Source organism: Camelus bactrianus, chromosome 11 (genome assembly GCF_048773025.1).
Source record: "Camelus bactrianus isolate YW-2024 breed Bactrian camel chromosome 11, ASM4877302v1, whole genome shotgun sequence".
NCBI lineage: Eukaryota > Metazoa > Chordata > Mammalia > Artiodactyla > Camelidae > Camelus > Camelus bactrianus.
The window spans coordinates 42218766-42238302 of NC_133549.1; the positions used below are offsets into that span (position 1 = coordinate 42218766).

At 39.0% G+C, this 19537-nt stretch overlaps 1 protein-coding gene across 4 annotated transcripts in view; it reads right to left on the reverse strand.

The window, feature by feature from the left end:
* Positions 1 to 19537, reverse strand: part of ENTPD7 (ectonucleoside triphosphate diphosphohydrolase 7) — a 109286-nt gene that overhangs the window by 29243 nt on the left and 60506 nt on the right. Inside the window, exons 1-3 of one of the 4 annotated variants that reach the window (XM_010971065.3) lie at positions 7608 to 12158; positions 7224 to 7326; positions 5703 to 5885 (exon numbers count right to left, since the gene is read on the reverse strand). The exons of 1 other annotated variant lie outside the window; for it this stretch is intronic. In XM_010971065.3, the coding sequence (XP_010969367.1) occupies positions 5703 to 5885; positions 7224 to 7231 (191 nt within the window). In that variant the 5' untranslated portion in view covers positions 7232 to 7326; positions 7608 to 12158. Of the gene's footprint in view, positions 1 to 5702; positions 5886 to 7223; positions 7327 to 7607; positions 12159 to 19537 lie in introns of those variants that run through there. 2 more of the 4 variants (XM_010971064.3, XM_074373782.1) reach the window with 2 other exon arrangements.

Consider the following 19537-nt stretch of genomic DNA (forward strand, 5'->3'; position numbering starts at 1 on the left):
TGAAGACAGTAGTGAGGCTACCAAAAAGTGAACAATATTAAGCATTAAGGTGAAAAAGAAATGTACTGAATGTACAGAACATTTAAAAACAGTTTACTGTTCGTCGTGCATAATATATGTATACATGATAAAAGTACCCCTTATACTAAAAATTATTAATAAATTATAACAATTTGCCCAGCATGCAGGGCTAGTACTTTCCAGCAGAATTTTCTGATATGATGGACGTATTCCCCATCTGCACTGTCCAATACGATAGCTACTAGCCACATGTGGCCAGTGAACACTTGAAATGTGACAAGTGCAAACAAGGAACTGAACTTTTTATTTTATTTTATTTTTATTAAATTAAAGTAGTCACTATGGGTAGTGGCTACCCTACTGGATACCACAGTATAGACAATAACATTTGCTGAATAAGTGAATAGGTGAATGAATAAAGATGTAAATTACATTTTAAGTCTGATGAAGTTGTTGTAGCACATCTTATATGGCACATGCTAGATAAATAGTTGGCCAAAACACATCTAACAAAAATTATTCTTAAAAATAGCTTTGCTGTGCATGTAAGGGGAAGGCAAGGGTTACATGGGAAACCTCTTTGTACTTTCTGCTCAATTTAGCTGTGAAACTACAACTGCTCTAAAAAATAAAGTCTAGGGGAGGGTATAGCTCAGTGGTAGAGTGTGTGCTTAGCATGCATGGGGTCCTGGGTTCAATCCCCAGTACCTCCATTTAAAAAATAAATACATAAGTAAATAAAAACCTAATTACCTCTCCCCCTAAAAAATAAAATTAAAAAAAATTAAAAAACATAAAGTCTGTTTTAGAAATATAAATCGAAAAACAGTTCTGTATTCTATCTTTACTGACAACTATCAATCTCTAAATTTACCTTTTCCTAAATTCTAGTTCTGTTGCAAACCTCCTGCTTTCTCTTTCCAGAAGCAATGTTGGTACATGTTTGCAATACAACTCTTCAGTTTTGAAACTAGTGAGGGACAATCCCCATGCAGGCCTCTAAAATCCTGGGTCACATCACCTCAGAAGTGATATGCTAGGTTCCACCAATGACTGAAAAATATTCAAATTACAATATTTCTTTCAATATAAAATACTGATATAATTTTACCATGTGAATTAGGAACAATTTAAGTTGGAAAAATATACGACTATATTTAAATGTATGTAATGTAAAGATCATAGCCACAAGCACCTGTCCTAATTTCTTATAAACTGTTGAACTTATGTGTTTCCATCAATTCCTAATTATCTGCTTAATCATTTTATCATCAGCTAGTGTTTACCAGTGCCTAAGCAGTAACAGCTGCCCCAAAAAGAGAAATTCTGGAAGAAAAGTTTTAAAGGGAGATAATGTTGCCCATTATCTTCATTGTATATTTTCAGGGCAGAAAACAGATTTAGAGAACAGAGAAATCAAGATTATTTCAAATAATACTAATAAGGCTAACATCAGTGATGCATCAGGCAGTCCTAAATGCTTTTCTCTTTCAATCCAAACGAGAAGACTACAAGACGAGCACTTTTACCTCCACTTTATATATAAAGAAAATGAGATTCCAGAATACAGCACCTGTCCAAGATCACTCAACTAGTAAATGATGGGCTAATTAGATCTAAAATCAATCCTCTTTCCTCTCTACCACAATACCTCCTTCCCAAATAAATATAATTGAACCGTAAAGCAACAATTCTCAACTTAGGCTGTATATTAAAATCACCTTGAGAAGGGGTCCAATTATTTGCATTTTTTAAAGGTCGCCAAGTAATTAAAAGTTGAAAACCACTGACACACGGTCATTGTTAACATAAATAATTAGACTGTGTAATAAAATAGTTTTAACAAAATTTGTAGGGCTGTTTACCACTATAGAAATGGTCTGTAGAAATGTTGAATTAAGTCTACCTTTAGTACATTTCCTCTCTCCTGCCTCACTGTCAAGATGCCAGTATATTATTAACTACTGTCATCCGAGTACCCACATCTAATGATCACACCCTTCCCACTGCCACCATTCTAACTTGCTGTTTGTTATCTGCTGTGTTCTGAGACAAGAGAACTAAGTTAATTAAAACTGTATGCAAAATAAAAGCAAACAGGCCCTATGTGAGAGCCTATCTTATCAGTAAAGCATATAAGCTTTTAGTACATGAACTCCGTGATACCAAATTTGTTAACTCATGGTCCTCTTCTGATATAATTTTTGATTCCTAACTTTACTCCTGTTTCTTGACTTTATACAGTTCCCAATTCTACACAGCTGTACATTAACTATTATCTCATTGGGAAACAACTATTCCTTCATATCTGCCTCCCTAACTATGCTACAAACTCCATGAGTTCATGGGCCACATTTTATTCATCTTTGTACCCTAGTGCCTAGCACAGTGTCATGCACACGGCAAGCTTTCAACAAATGTTGGCTTTGTAAATGACTCATAGAAGCTGCCATCAGTGAAATTTAATGACACATGGTGCTTTGTGGCCATGTGCACATAACCTTTCTTTAAAGAACAAGGAGCTTAGGCTGTATGGCTGCTGGCCGGTCAGCAGGAGCACAACAGAGTGTGAGGACTTCGTTAAGGTCACTACAGAGGTACAGCCTGTCTGTTTCTTAGCTCTGTGGATAACTTGTTTCAGTTAATTCAATGGAAGTATTTATTGGCTCAGGCCACTTGAGCACAGTAGTAGGCAAGAGTTATCAGATCACTCCACCTCCCACCCATCCCTCAAATGCATTTACTTCTCTCCATCATCATTGCTGTCATCCAACTTTGGGCCACCATTATCTCTCAACTAGAGTATTCCAATTCATTCTCCACAATGTCACCAAAGTGAGGTTTCTTTAAAAAGCAATTCTGACCATGACACTTTTTAAAGCCTTTCAAAGCCTTCCCTCTGCCCTTAAGATAATGTCTAAACCCTCCCAAATGGCTTAACAGGCCCGGCCTGATCCACCTCTCCTGCTGTATAGCTCACCACTCGCTGCCTGTATTTACTCTAGCTATATTAACCTACATGGTAATTAGACCATGTTATGTTCCAGTGGGAAACTGTGCTCAGGTGTGTCCAGAAAATCTCAATAAGCATTTAAAAAATTCAAATTATGGGTTTAGTTTTCCAAAGCTAATGGGCTTTTCTCTCTCTCTCCCTCTCTGTTTTTGGTTAACAGGCTACTTAAGACGAATTGTTGACAATTACAGTCATCTAAATTAAGTGTTTCCTCTTCAGAAAGGAAGAGAGAAAAATACAAAGGTATACTGCTGCTAGAGAAGGAAAGCTTAAAAACACAAACTTCTTAAGAAAAGGCACCAAAGTTTCCACAACCTGATTCCTATTATCACTCAGCACACAGTGCCTGCTCAGTAAATTTTGTCAAATGAATGAATGAATGAATGATGAGCAAAATGAATAGGAAATGAGAAATTCTGGGGACTGAAAAACCCAGAAATAATAAAGAGAGGAGGCATGCATCCCAACTCTGACCAAAAAAGATTCAAAGAAAAGGTTGCTGGAGGTTTCCAGGGTCTTCATCTTTCTAAGAGACCATGGAAGACCCATTTCTGTCCCACAGAACATGAGTGAGGATGCATGTGGCCCTGGCTGCTACTGGCTGCTACTATGCAAACATCTAGTGAGCTGACAATGTGGGCAACTGAAACAGGCTCCCAATAGGACAGCCAGTGTTGAACTTGTGGTCCTCCTACCCCTGGACTTCTCGTTATGTGAGCCAATAAACTTTCTTATTACTTAAGTCAGTCTGACTATTATTTGCTGCCCAAAGCCTCCTAACTGACACTTTCTGGGAAGCAACGAAGAGAAAATCATGTTGAAGATGATGAATACAATATATCATCATTTTATTTTGTAGCCAAATCAGAAACTAATCTAAAAAAAAAAAAAGCAAAATGAATCACTGTTACAAAGGAGTATAGACCTTCTATGTAACTGGTAAGGCTATATCAAATAATTCAAATGTATTTTCCATAAAAAAAAGTACTTAGCTCTCACTGAACTAACTCTACAGAAGAAAATTAGACTCTACAGAAGAAAATTCTAATGAACTGGAAGGCACAGCAATATAAAATACCCAGAAAAAAAGAGACAGAAAAGGCTGACAAAAAAATGAATACAGTATCAGTGAGCTGTGAGGAAATGTCACATGGTTCAATATGTGTCACTGGAGACACCAAAGGAGAAGTATGAGAGGACAGAAAAATATCTGAAGAAATAATGGTTACAAATTTTTCAAGTTTGATTAAAAACTATAAATCCACAGATCCTAAAATCAACAAATCACAAACATAAGAATCATTAAGAAAATTACACCAAGGTACATCATAATCAAATTGTTTAAAACCAGTGATGAAGAGAAAATCTTAAAAGCAGCCAGAGGAAGACATATTATGTACAGAAAACAAACAAATGACAGCAGATTTCTCCTAAGAAAGAACTCAAGCCAGAAGACAGTGAAGCAACAGTTTCAAAGTAATGAAAGAAAAAAAAAAAAGATCAACCTAGAGTTCTACACTCAGTAAACATTTCTTTTAAAGGGAAAGTAAAATAAGGACTTTTCCAGTCTTATAAAAGTAGAAAGAATTCACCAACCACAGATTCACATTACTAGAAATGTTAAAGGAAGTTCTTTAGGCAAAAGGAAAATGATACCAGACAGAAATACGAATCTACAAAAAGGAATTCAGAGGCCTGGAAATGGTAAACATACAAGCTTTTTTTTTATTTTTTAAAATCTCTTTAAAAAAATAATTGAACATTTAAAGGAAAAACAGTAACATCTGAGGGAGCTTATAACATATTTAGAACCAATATAACAATAGTACCAATGTCAAGGGGAAAGGGAAGAAAGAAAGCGTACTGTTGTTAGGTTCTTAGACTACGTGTGAAGAGGGATGATATTCCTTGATGGCAGACTATGATAAGTTGACGATGCATACTATAAATCCTAACCCTTAAAGCAACCACTGGAAAAAAAAAAGTTATATCTAATAAGTCAACAAAGGAGGCAAAAATGGAACCACAAAAAATGTACTCTGTCCAAAAGAGGAAAGATAAACAAAGAACAGATGTGACAAGCAGAAAAACAGCAAGACAGATGGCTATTTAAACATAATTGATAATCACATTAAACGTAAATAGTCCGAACAGCCTAATAAAATGCAGACATTGTCAGACTGGGTAAAAAGCAAGATTCAACTAAACTCTGCCTACGAGAAGCCCACTTTAAATATAAAAAGACACGAATAGGCTAAAACTAAAAGGGTGGAAAAACATCTACCATGCTAACACTAATCACAAGAAAGTTGAAGTTACTATATTAATATCAGACTAGTAGATTTCAGAGCAAAGAATATAATCAAGGATAGAGTGATTCAATAATGATGAAAGAGTCAATTCATCAAGAGTACATAACAATCCTAAACATTTAGTCAGCCCACCAAAACAAGAAAATAAAAAGATTCCTTTCATGGTTAAAATGCAACACCAGCATTCCTGAATCAAATCTGAACATTGATCCTCTTTATGTAATAAGTGGCATGCAGTTATACTAATAAAAGTGCAGTATTGCCCCAAAAGAGTCAAAAGTAGTAGTGTGTTAAACAGCTTATCAAAACATGACTTCAACGCCAAAACTGATGAAACCAATACAGAGCTGACTCACCTTTCATATTGCCTATCTTGTGGTAATGAAGCACCCCAATGTCGAAAGTCCATGATTAACATAAGTAAAAGGAGACAGGATATCAAAAAGAGTCCTAGGAATGCCACCCGCTGACGGGGAAATGGGCTCACTGTGGGCACAGTGAAGTACCAGGAGGCTGGGCAGAGGTAGGAAAAACTGATCCTGAAATGAGACAAACATTAGTAAGAAAAATGTCTACAACTGAGTGCTAAAAAATGGTTTTTAAATGGGATTAAAGCCCTTCCTAATAAAGGCAAAAACTCTTGCGACCAGAAGTCTAAATGTTCGTTTAGTCCCAAATTTTAGAAAAGGGCCCATATGATTCATGGTGTTTCAACTATATAAATTTTTAAAAAGCCTCATCTGAGGTAGGAAGGGTATGGCTCAGTTGTATATTGTGTGCTTAGCATGCATCAGGTCCTGAGTTCAATCACAGTACATCCATTAAGAAAATAATAATAAATAAGTAAATAAACCTAATTACCACCCCTCCCCACAAAAAACAAGGATAAAATACTGGGCTTTAAAAAAAAAAAAATGTCTTATCTGCTCTTTTCCCAAAGTCTGCACTTTGGGGCACAATTCAAAGAACTAATCTCGTATTAATGAAAAGGTCACCAGTCTCCCTGTACAACCTCATAACAATGAGGAATCAGAGCAACTACAACATTCCCACCAAGAATGCTGGAAAAAAAAAAAACTGGCTAGTCAGAAAACTTATTCAACTGATTTTTAAAAAATATTTTAATAGGTAACATATGCATACAGTAAAAAAAAAAAAAAAAATCAAACAGTCTAAAGGATATATAGTGGAAAGTGAGTCTTGTGCCCTAACCCTATCATTTCCCTCTCAGAGGCAACCATTGTTTCCCAATTTCTGTGTTTTTTCCAGGGATATTCTATGTATACACAAGCATAAATAAATATCACATATGGTAATATATCTGTGTGTGTGTGTGTGTGTCTCCATCCTTTCGGTTTTACACCATACCTACTGTTCTGCATCTTTCACTTACTCTACTTGACAACAACTGTCTCATTTGGTACATGTTGATCCACAGATTCACATTAATCTTTTCTGAAAGTCTGAAAGTATTATAACATATGGATAAGCATATTTAACTGTGCAGTTCACTTTCCATATTGATTCATAAGGATCTCAGTCTGTATTCAAAGTTCATTAGAAAAAATTTTTTTTCTTCGTTTAATCTCAAGGGGCACCTAGCCTAACCCAAATGGAAATTTGAAAGAACATTGCAATCTAGCACTTCTCAGAGCTGAGCTAGCATTCTTATCTATCACCCCGGGGCTATGGGCTATAAACCACTGCATCTGACTTTGAATGCAACTTTGATCTTCTTTGAATCCAACTGACCAGGCTGCAAAGTCCAGATGTAGTCCTAGAAAAAAGCCTCACTTGTAACAACCTCACAAGGCCCCTCAACCTGCCTGCCACTCTCCCAATTAACCCCCCGCTGAGGATAAAGTGTACAACCTTACCTAGCCATGGGTTCCCTTCAGTGGTCTCAGTGCCTGTCACCTCCTTTTCCTTTTGCCCTGAGAAGGTGGTCTCCTTGTCCCAGGCATCTCCTAAGTCTGCAGCCTGTAAAGAGTTGGGTGAGTTTCAGGCTCACCACCAGCAGTGCCCACGAGACTAGACCCCTCACACCATGCGAAGCCCACGGCGCCACCCACTCCGGGACCCCTCCAGATCCATCCGTTCTAATTCCTGGGGCCCAGTGAATCCCACCCGGACTCCCCGGGAGCCGGACGTTCTAGAGGGCCAGCGGCAACCTCGAGAAACTCGCCGTCAGAAGTGGTGGGGATGGGGGTCCCTGCTTTCCCTCCCTGCCCCTCCCTGCCCCGCAGCCCTCCATTGCTCACACTCACGGGTCGAGAAGCCCGCCGGCTCCCTCAGCACCGCTCTGCTGGGTCCGAAGGTGCTTTCCGCGGCTTCTAACCCAGCCGGAAGGAGGCCTGAGCCGCCGGCGGCGCCACGTCCCCAAGGAAACCGCAGGGAGCCAATGACTGACAGGGGACCGAGAAAGGGGCCCGCCCTCCACCCCGCTGGAGCCGCGGGGAAACCAACTCCGTCGGCCGCACGTCCATTTGTCAGGATGGCCAATCCCCAAGAGCACTCGGCCTTAATGCCCGCCCCGGGATTTCGAGAGCGTCCAATCCGGAAGGGCGTTGTGGCCTGGCTCCGCCTAGAGGGGCCGGCAATGTTTTCACAGGTGAGCGGTTCCCGGCCTCCTCGGGGTGCTCTGCAGCCGCTGCCCTCTCGGCGGCGTGAGTTCTCTTCTAGCTGCTTCCAGGACAGAGCCGTTCTAGTGGGTGGGTCTGGGGGTATCCGCGACAGAAGTGAATACCTTGCCTACAGCCAACTGGAGGTTTTGTGCCCACAAACCTTGCCCACCAGAATGGCAGTTCTCCCACCTCAAACCTTCCCCACAGCCTCCCAAAGCGATTCATTGCCTTATCCCATGTGAGGAAAAAAACAAAATAAAAACATAAATTGGGGATAATGACGACTACACGGAAGTGTTTATATCCATACATTCAACATTCATTGACTGTCTACTGTGTGCCAGACATTATGAGCTGCTGCGTCCCTGGCCTCCCCGACCTTACAGTAATACATACAAAGGTAATGTTTCCTGAATGTTGTTTTTCTATCTTGCTCACACCAGCTGCTTCTCTCATTTCCAAGAGGAAGCCGCTTGGACAGGATAAAGTCTAAGTCCTTACAAACGTGGCGCGCGCGCGCACACGCACACACACACACGGCCGTCCACGAACGACCTGCCCACGCAGCACCTTCTGCTGCTCCTCACCTCCCTTATGCTCCAGCAACGGACCTCTGTGGTTTGCGCCCTCTTGGGCTTTGCTCATTTTGCCTCCTTCAGCCCTCCACCTGCCTTGAATAGCCTTCCCTGCCTCTGCCAGGCCAGGTAGTCTTCATCCCTTATCACTGGGCTTAAGGGTCATCTCCCCTAAAAGCCTTCCTTGACCTACACTCCTTTACTGATGCCTACTGTTTCACTTACCAAACTGAATTACAATTATAGTTTTATAAATGTTTGTCCCAATAGAGTATCCTTGAAGGCAGGGATGGGCACTGCCTGGCACATAAAATACAACTAATACATGACTTAAAAAAAAAAAAAAGTAAATGAATGACCGTGAAAATAAATGACCCGGATGAGAAGAAAAAGAGGTTATTTATTCTGTGCCTGCCAAAACAAGACAGCCACTATCACTTGGCGTCTGGCACAGACTTAAAGACTGTCAGGGGAGTAGGAAAGCTTAAGGTGGAAAAACAAAAAAGGGAAGATTTCATATGTGCACTGATTTGAGAGTATTGACATAGGGAAGCTGGAGGCAGGCTAACTAGAAGCAAGGCATCTTATGTGATTGTTTTGGGGGAGTATATATGGCTTTCTCCTATTGGTCCTGAGTTGGAAGGGCAGGGGCGAAAACCAGGGAAGCTGACAGTCATTGACCAGTCATCAGAGTTCTGGATGAGATCTCTGCAGAGGTTGTGGTGTAGAGTTCTAATTGTCGTATGTGGTCTGGCCATTTTTAGCCAGTTTGTATTCAGTCTCTCATGACTTGCTTTTTCCCTCCATTACCCTCCCAGCCTGGCTGAGTTTCCCAATTTGCTTTTCTCCTTCAATTCTCAATTCTCTGCTCTTTCCCTCAATCCCTACTCTGCTTCAAGTGTTATGTTTTATCCAGGTCACCAGAAACCACATTGAGTAGAACAGTTGCATAAAGTTAGGGTTAACCACACAAATATACAAATATCAGGTGTTTTTATTATTCCAGAGCCCAGTTCAGTACCTGGAACAAGGCAGACATGGAAAAAACTCAAGAAATGTTTTGGAATTTTTTTTGAAGTTGCCTGCCAATTGTGCATTTCTAAGTCTAATCTATATATATTTCAAACTCCAGTGTTCCACTAAATGAGTGTTTTTCAGTGGGAATAAAATTCCTATGTATGTTTTAAACAGTACTTAATTCACATGATTTACAAACTATATTAATTTAGAACTTGAAGGTGCTTTGAAACATCTAATTTACATAACTACTGTTATAAAACAGAAAAGAAATCTGTATTTTAATCCCAACACTTTCTTATTATGCTTTCTTTGTCCCTTCTGGTTTGGGCAATACTTCCTTCAAAAGTCCATAAGGCCTCAGGCTTTTGTAAAGCATGATTTTTTACAGAAGCCTGTAGTGCTTATCTGATTAACAGCTTACAGGGCTGAGTTCTGAGGTTTCCAGTCAGGAGGCCAAAAAATGGGTTGAGATCATTTCTCCATCTCATTTGTTGTAATTCAACATGTTGAAACAAATTACAGAAATCCATATTTCAAAACAGGTTTTTAACTGCTTTTTAAAACTTGTCTACAATCACATTTGCAATTTTCTCAAGAAGCCCTTGACTCTTCCCAGCCCTGAGCAAAACTGGTCAAACCAGTACCACTCTAGGTGTTAGTTGTCTGCATGGCTTTATTTCTCCCCATCAGTTCTCCTTCCACATTCCATCCTGCCATAGCCTCTAACGGGGCTTAATGTGGTCTTCACTCCCTCTTCCAAGTTTACTGATCTCTCTTATTGTATCTTGTAGGTACCTCATTTTCCAAGACCAAACTCACTGTTTCTCCACTTTCACCATATCCACTCAAACCTCCTCCATTCATATTCCCAGCTTTGATGAAATATCCTGTGATTCACCCAGGCAGAAATCTGCAAGTCATTCTTGAATCTATTCCCTCTCCTTCCTTTCCCATTCCATCCAGTTAGTCACTAGGTGTTCTTAATTCAAGTGCCTAAAATCCTAATATCTTCTGACAAAATCTTCCAACTGGTGGCCCTGCCTCCAGACCCACGCCCCTCCTGAGTACGCCTCTGTTTGACATAGTGAAATATAATCATGCTATTTCCTGTTTTAAAATCCTTCTGTGGTTTCACAGCCCAATGGGATATAGTCCAAATTCCTTGGCATGGTGTGGCAGATTCTGCTGCTGCCTACCCAAAAACCCAACAATTTATCTTCCACCTTGTTTACAGAATCCCAGTTTTATTCTAGTAAACACACTGCTATGCTTGGACATGTGCTTAAAGAGTGCTAAGCTCCAGCCTCAGCCCTAGGGAGTAAACAGTGACTGGTCTAAGTCAATCATGGTGGCCTATTCCCTTACCAAATATTGAGCCTGGACATATGATGCAGTCCAAGCCAGTGATACCAAAGGGAAGTCAACTGCTGGGAGGAGTGGGAAGAGGAGGGAAAACATTTCTGGGAAAGGTTTTCTCCATCTTAAAAAGAGCATGTCAATAAAAAAAAGTTTATATAATGAGACAGAGAAGAGAAGGCCCCTCTTCTACCTCCAGAAGTAATCTTAAGGATACCTGGAGCTGCTGTAACCATCTTACAACCACGGGGAGAGGGGTGACAAATCTGGGAATAACAGAATAGAAATATAGAAAAAACCTGGGTCCTTGATAATATCATTAAGCTGCGAAGTTAATCAACATGGAACAGCCGTTCTTATGGATTTATTATTTGAGATACTAAATTCATTATTGTTCTTATTTTTAAGTCAGTTTAATCAGGGGATTCTGTTACCTGTAGTCTCCTAACTGATACATGTGACTCACACCGCTGATACAATCTAGACCCAACACCATCCAGGCTCCTCAACAGGTATTCTCACACACCACCCTGACATATTTACAGTTCTCAGAATTATGCCTTTTCCCACCTCTGAGCCTTTGTGCTTGTTATTACTTCTGCATGAATGACATTCTTTCACTTCTCTACCAATAAACTCCTACTTATCCTTCAAAACTCAGCTCAAATGTGACCTCTCTATGAGCTCCCCTAGTCAGGTGCTTAGGTGCTTCTTCTCTGCTCTTGTAGCACTTTGCTCATGCTTACTTCTATTAGGGCAAGACTAATTGTTTTAAACGCTGGCATTTGTTGGAAAAACAAAAGAGCTAGCAGCTGTTTGAGTTGACCTGGTACCAGCTGGCCTGGTAGGAAGACAAAATATCTAGGTTTGGGGACCATAATGAGTATGCTTGGTTAGGGAAAATGGGATCCCCTGGGCTTAGTCTAGATGGGTGAGGTTTAGACCAAGAAGACTTCAATTACTCTGCATAATAAAATACAGGAATTTTGAGCATTCCCTCTAGAGACTGGATTTGGGGAGTTCTAGTAAAGAAAAAAGAAAAAGAGATAAAAGAAAGATGAGGGACCCACACAGGTAGTGGCAGGTGAGACTGAAGAGAATGGCCCACGAGAGAGTCCCTGTATTATTTGTCTACAGTTGCATAACAAATTATCTCTCCCAGGGGGAAGGATATAGCTCAGTGGTAGAGTGCATGCTTAGCATGAATGAGGTCCTGGGCTCAATCCTCAGTACTGCCATTAAAAATAAATAAATCAACAAACAAATAAATAAACCTAATTACTTTCCCCCACTCTGCCCCCCAAAACCCCCACAAATTATCTCTCCCAGTTTCCATGGGTCAGAAAACTAGAAGCAGCTTGGGTCAGGGTCTCTCGTGAGGTTGCAATAAGATGTCAGCTGGGGTTCTAGTCATCTGAAGTCTTAACTGGCACTAAAGTATCTACTTCTAAGTTGGCATAGTTGCATGGCTGGCAAATTGATGCTGTCTGTCGGTGGAACGTCTCAGTTCCTTCTCATGTGGGACTTCCCCAGGGATGCTGAGTGTCTTCATGACATGGCAGCTGGCTTCTCCCAGAGTGATGGGAGAGGGAGGGACGGAGAGACAGAGACAGAGGCAGAGAGAGTGTGTGAGTGCCAGGTGGAAGCTTTACTTTGTTATGACCTAGCCTCAGAAGTCACATATCTTCACTTCTGCCACCTAGCCTCAGAAGTCACATATCTTCACTTCTGCCACATATCATTTGTTAAAAGCAAGTCACTAATTCCCAATCCACATTCAAGGTTAGGGCAGTGAAGCTCCATTTTCTTTTTTTTTTCTTTTCGTTTGTTTTTTGTGTTTTTTCTTTATGTTTTTGTTCTTTGTTTGCTTGTTTGTTTTTGAGGCTCTACTTTTTGAAGGGAGAAGCATCAGTTTGCAGACATATTTTAAAATCACGAGTCCCCAAGGCAAAGTGGTCAGGGAAATTTCAGATAACAGCATTGACATCTACAGTTCGATTTTGAGTTCTATACTACATTATAATCTCCTCCACGACCCCAAACTTTCAGTAAAAGTCTGATAACACTATAGCCGTGTGTTGAAGTACCTTGAGAAATGAAGGCATAGCAGTGCAAAAAGATGACAGCAATAGTAGGACATGAGTTAACAAGTAGAATGATTGAAAATTTGACAAACGTAGAAAATCAATGCCACAGGTCATCTGGAGAAATGAAAGGTCACTCTTCAGAGATGCCAGCTAGGGAGGTGGGGTGCAGTATGCCAAACTTTAAAATGCCCATAGTACTTGGGATGGAGTCCTGGGTAGAAGGGCATTGATCCCCTTCTCTTGGTATCCATTCTGATTTTATGTAGGTGTGGGTGCCTTCCCCATGCGTAGCCCATGTGTATTTGAGGATGCTGACCCCACCCTGGCTCTAGAAGTGTGACGTGCAAACCAGGTCTAAGGTATTGGGCAAAACCCCATCTCTTGGCCACAGCTATTTTTTCAGGAGTGGACATCCAGCCCAATTCCAGATAAAGAGACAAAATTTCTGGGGCAAATAAAAAATCATTTGCTTTTCTTAGATAGTATATGAGGGAGATGTTCTCTCTCACTCTCTCTCTCTCTACCCACTGCTCCCTAAATTCTTGACGACATGGGTAAGCTACTGAGTCAAATGAAATTCAAGTTCCATTCTATCACTGGATAGCCAATTATTTGAGCTAATAAATATCTTATATTTTTAAATATAAAGTTTAAGTTTAAGTCAGTATGAAATGGGTACCATTATTTCAATTTTTTGTATGTTTGACAATTTTCACAACTAAAATCTAGGGGGAAAAACTACATTAGACATCGTGTTTTCAATTACCAGTCTGGCAAAGATTAAAATGTTTGATGACACACTATGTTAATAAAAGGAGTAAAAAATCACTCCATTCTTCCAAATATTCAGGCCCTAAATCTTGGAGTTACTCTTAATCCTTCTCTTGCTCCCATACCCCCATTCAGTCCATAAGCAAAGCCCGTCAGCATTACCTTACAAATGTTTCCAGAAGCCAGTCATTTCTCACTAACCTCACTGCTACCACCCTGGTCTAAACTATTATCATTTCTTACTGAATTATTGGAGTAGCCTCCTACCTGGTCTTTCTCCCTCTACCCTTGCCCTCAATAGTCTATTCTGAACACATGATCAGTGGGATCCTTTCAAGTATAAGCCAGATCATGGCACTCCTCCAAACTCTCTAGTGGCTTCTCATCTCGGAGGAAAAGCCCTAATCATAACCTACAACTCACATATCTCTTACATCTCTAACCTCATTTCTCAGTCATTCCCTTCACTGACTTTACTCCAGCCACAGGACCCTCCTTACTGTTTCTAGAACATGACAGGCTCTCTCTTGATTTAAGTTTTTTATAATTGGTGTTACATCTGCCAGAGTTTTTATACATCTGTTCTCCTTACCAGTCAGTGCTTTGGATCCTTACGTACTTCAGTCTTCATTAAAATATTAACTTCTCAGTGAGACTCCCCCAACCACCCTGTTTAAAATCATAACTGTCCTTCCCACTCACACTTCCTATATCACCATTTTCCTTGCTATATCACCATTTTTACATACAATATGTTTTATTGTCTATCTTCCTGCAATTAAAATATAAGCTCCATCAGAGCAGAAATTTGACCCTAAAACTAAGTCAGGAAGCTTTTCATGTACTGATATAAGAAGATCTCAGAGAAATATTGTTAAATAAAAAACTGACAGCCAACAAGAAAAACCTCATATCACATAAGAAAATTAACTTGAAATAGGTCCTAGTCCTAAATATAAGTGCTAAGGCTATAAAACTTGTAAAAGAAAAAACAGGAGAAAATAATCTTAGTGGTCTTGGCTTCGAAAAAATTTCTTGGATTCAACAACAAAAGAACAATCTATGAAATAAAAACTTAATTGATCTTCATCAGAACTAAAATTTATTCTTCGAGAGACACTGTGAGAAAAAGGAAAAGATGGGCCACACACTGGGAGAGAAAATATTTGCAAATAACATACCCAGTAAAGGACTAGTATCTAGAACATAAAAATAATCCTCAAAACTGAATAATAAGAAAACAAACCCAGTTATAAACGTCCCAAAGATTTAGACACTTCACCAAAAAAAGGTATACAGATAGCAAATAAGCAATCAAGGTGTTCAACATCATTAGTCACTAGGGCTATGCAAATTAGAATTACAAGATGTTACTATATACCCACTAATATGACTATAATCAAAAAGACAGACAATAATTTGCTAGGGATGTGGTACCATGTGCTGCTATGTCATGAAGACCCCAGTCAAGCCTTCAGATAACTGTAGCCACAGCTAACATCTTGACTGCAACTTCATGCGATACCCTAAGCCATAACCACTCATCTAAGCCACAAATTCCTCACTCACAGAAACCAATAATGAGTGTTTATTGTTGTTCTAAGCCATGATGTTTTGTAGTAATTTGTTCATGGAGCAGTAGATAACTAATACACAACCAAATAGGATTAAAAGAAATAATATATACCTTGGCTGGCACATAGTAAGTCCTTCATAAAAGTTCGCTGTTATCATTGTTGTTGTGTAATGCATGATGCCTTTTCACCAGCGATTGCAAGTTTCTTGACAAGGACTGATGCTTATTCCTCTTTCTGCACTCTCTGCCTCTCCTCATTCCTCACAGCCCCTTAGCACAGTGCTGGGCACACATATGACAGAAGCCCATTAAGCAACTCTCAAAGGGAGGGAATTAAATCCAAAAGCGAAACAATTTACCTCCGTCACTGCAGGCATAACTTTCCACTTCGTAAAATATTTGATTATTTCTTTTGGTGCAGTTAATGTAAATGCCAAGACTTTTATATGCTAGTTTGTCATGAGTAAGCTGTAAAGGCAAGAAAAACCAACTGGTGAAGAGGAAAAACTTGGCTGATTAAAAGGAGGCAATGAAGAAATGAGCATTGAATAAGGCAGAAGACAAGGTAAGAGGGTCAGGGATGTATCTGTAGTTAAAAAGAGTAAGAAAAAAATGTAGTAAAAAGAGTAAAAAATGGACCTGGAGAACAGCCAGTGAAATCACACATATAATTCAGGGCTGCAAGGTTCATGGATTTGAGGCCCACATCTGCTGTTTTTGCTAATGATGATGTTTTTATTGTTGATGATGTTTGCTGCCTCCATAACTGACTGGTTGCTTTGAGAATACATCTCATATTTATAAAGGATTCAATACCACAGAGCATTAAAAATACATCACATCAACTTAGATAAATAACCCAAGTCTCATCCCCTGCAGATGGCTTATCTTCTTTGTATGTCAAGGACAACAGACCATTACATTCTTTGATAATATTCAAGGAAAGTTTTGCAATTCCAGCAAATTTAATGAAGAAATTTAAAATGTTTAAATCTATTTTTTATGATACAAAGTTCGTACAATAACTGAGGTCACACATGACATGGATCTGAAATAAGGATATTATGGTTAAGAGAAAAGAAGGCTTATTTGTGAAACACCCCAAATTTGATGCTCTAGTCTGGTAACAGGTTGATTGTACAAATAAGCAACGGACAGTAACTAGTTATGGGCATCTTCTTTCTTGACTGGCAGTTAGGTAACATGATGCCGTTGATTTCTGCAATGGGTAGATAGACAGTCATAAAGAAAAACAGATAACAATAGTTATGATAATAGTACTAGTAACCGACATTTGTTGAGTTCTAACTCTATGCCTGATAGTATAGTAAGAACTTAACACTCTATTTCTGATTGAATCCTCAAACTATCCAATGAAGTTACATTATTACCATTATCATTTCATAAATGAAATAATGGAAGCTTGGATGAGTCATGAAACTTCAGCTACCCTGTGCTGCCCTCCTCCTTCTCCTTTTCTGACCATCAGGACTGAGGCAACAGCAAGATGAATCAGAGATAAAGCTTGGAAAATGCAGAGTCCCATGCCTCCCTCCCAGAGGTATGATTTGATAGGTCTAAGACAGGGTCTAGAAATTTGCATGTCTAACAGTCCTCTGGGTGCCTTGAGAACCACCGGTAAGAAAGAAAGGAAGGAAAGAAAGGAAAGGAGAGGAAGAAACTAATTCGTAGTCTCACTACCTTTTAGTAAACTCTTACAAAGTAGTGATGGGGCTCTCTTTCCAGTCCTGGTTTCTGAACTCACTGTAGGACTTGTTGCTTCCAAGACAGCTTCCCAGAATCAAGGCGATGGTTAGGATAGGGATGAGTTTTGCTAGCACCCTGTTGGGTAGCGTCCCTGGTTACAACTGCAGGACACCTGAGACGGTTAGGCCTTGGGTTGGGGGGAGGGGATGAAGGAACTGGAACTTACTGGATGAGTTATTGCCACCACCTAAGGGGAGAAATACCGGCTCAGGCCCAAGACCCACGAGTGTCTCATTTATTATTTATTTATTCAAATAAACTTTACCAAATACTTACACTGTTCCAGGTACTATGCTACTCTGGAAATGTAATGGTACAGGGGGAAAAAGAAAGTAAAAAAGATACTTCTTCCTGATGGGGCTTACCATCTACCAGTGATATAGTTATTAATAAAATAATTTTATAAACACATGCAAAATTACAATTATCTAAACTCTACCAGAGGACCTGAGACATATGATGGGGGAACTGATCAAGTCAGGAGGATCAGGGAAATAATAATTGAATTGGGATATGAAAGCAAAATAACTATAAATAAAATTGTGATGAATATCTGCCTGCATAAAAAGTAAAATTTTATTGGACTGTACCTCTTAATAGATGGATGGGGGCTTTAAAAACATTTTAAATTACATCATGGATAACTTTTTGGTAAAGTGAGATAGAGTTCACCACCCATTCTATTCCTGTTTTTTGTTATTATGGGTAGATACCAAAGAACCTTTTTACACAAATAAATGAGTGGATGGAATTTTGCCAAATCTTTCTCACAATTTTTCCATTCCCTTAAAATTTATTAAAGGATTAGAAACCATCTCATTTGCAAAAGGATGTGTTACTCATTGGAGTAATCATTTTCTCATTCTCTGGAAATAACCCCCAAAAGACTTATCAAGTGATGATTAATTGTTCTTATTTCTCTTTAGCTTAGAGGTATTTTGGTTTTGGAGCTAAAAACCCCCTTAAAAATGTGTGCTTCATGATTTTTATTGTTGTGACCAAAGACCTATTTCAAGTATTTATGTCATGTTAAAATGCCATAAGAAGACATTACAGATGGGCAGAAATTGGTATAATAAAAATATATACAGATTTATAATTTCATTTCAAGATTTAAACTGTAAGTTTAAAATTATACATCTGTCAGAATTAAAAGAATATGTCACCATCTAAGATGGAAATACTAAATTCTAATTAAATGAAACGGTTTCCTAAAGTTTCAGGTGTTATATCTTAGATTCTATTTTGGGAACACTTTTATCTTAACAGGTACATAAGTAGATGCTTTTAAGAGTGTAGTTTTATCTACTTTGTGGAAAAAACAGCAAAAAGAAGAGAAGGTATTATATGACTAGTAGGTACAGGGTTTACAAAATGGTGTAAAAATAATTATTTAGGGGGGTCACTTACGCAACTTATGACATGTTTCTGTCAAGGCAATAAGGATATAATGGTAACACATAAATGAAGGGGAAATGAGTGGCAGTGAGGAAATTTGTGCCCAAATAATAATAAATATGGATTTACCAAATCAAATAATATTTTTCTGTGTCTGTTTCAACAACTCAATTTGAGTATGAAATGAACTGAAACTTCCTACTAGACAAGAACTGGTAAAGCTAATTTTTTCAGATTTTTGCCTGCGAGCCAGAGATAACATTATGCTTGTTTCTTAGACTGATCAAAAGTAGTGATTTCCCTTGTTTTGCCTTTTTTTTTCTTTTAGAAATAAGATCCTTTAGAAGAAATATTAAAAAACAAAAAACAAAAAAATGTGGTGTGATTACCACCACCTGAAAAAAAAAAGTTCAAAGGGAAACAGTTTATTGCTTAAAGGATGATGCAACCAAAGTTCCAAAAGAAGATGCCCTTTTGGTTGTTTGGCTACTTGGAGGTTTCTACGCACCTGACATACAAATTATAACAAGATGAAGGACGGGTGAAGGCACATTTGTCCTTCATAAGGTGGGAAGACAGATTGGGAAACGGGAGGAAGGAAAGGAGTGCTGTCTCATCTGCTTTCTCAGGACGATGAGTTTTAGAAAAGATGCAGAAGATGAGGAACAATAAATTGACTTGCTTAAATTTTTCCCCACAACCCCCTTGGAAAGTCTTCCTGTACACACCTGCCAGCTTGAAATTGCTAAAATATATAATGATCTCTTTTCACGCCTTCAGTCCTTACTGATTGCCCCCTCTCTGAATTCCTACAGCTCTTATGGTCTATTTTAGATAATTCAGGAATCAATTTCTCTTTAAGTGATTGTAAAGAAATCAGTCTTATTTTCATGTGTGGCTGCCAGACTCAATCTCATTCTATATTATATTCATACCTCATGCCCGGTCATGTACAATGAGAGTTCAGGGAAACAGGATAATGTAAGCTGGAAGAAGTAGTGGAACCTGTTTTGGACC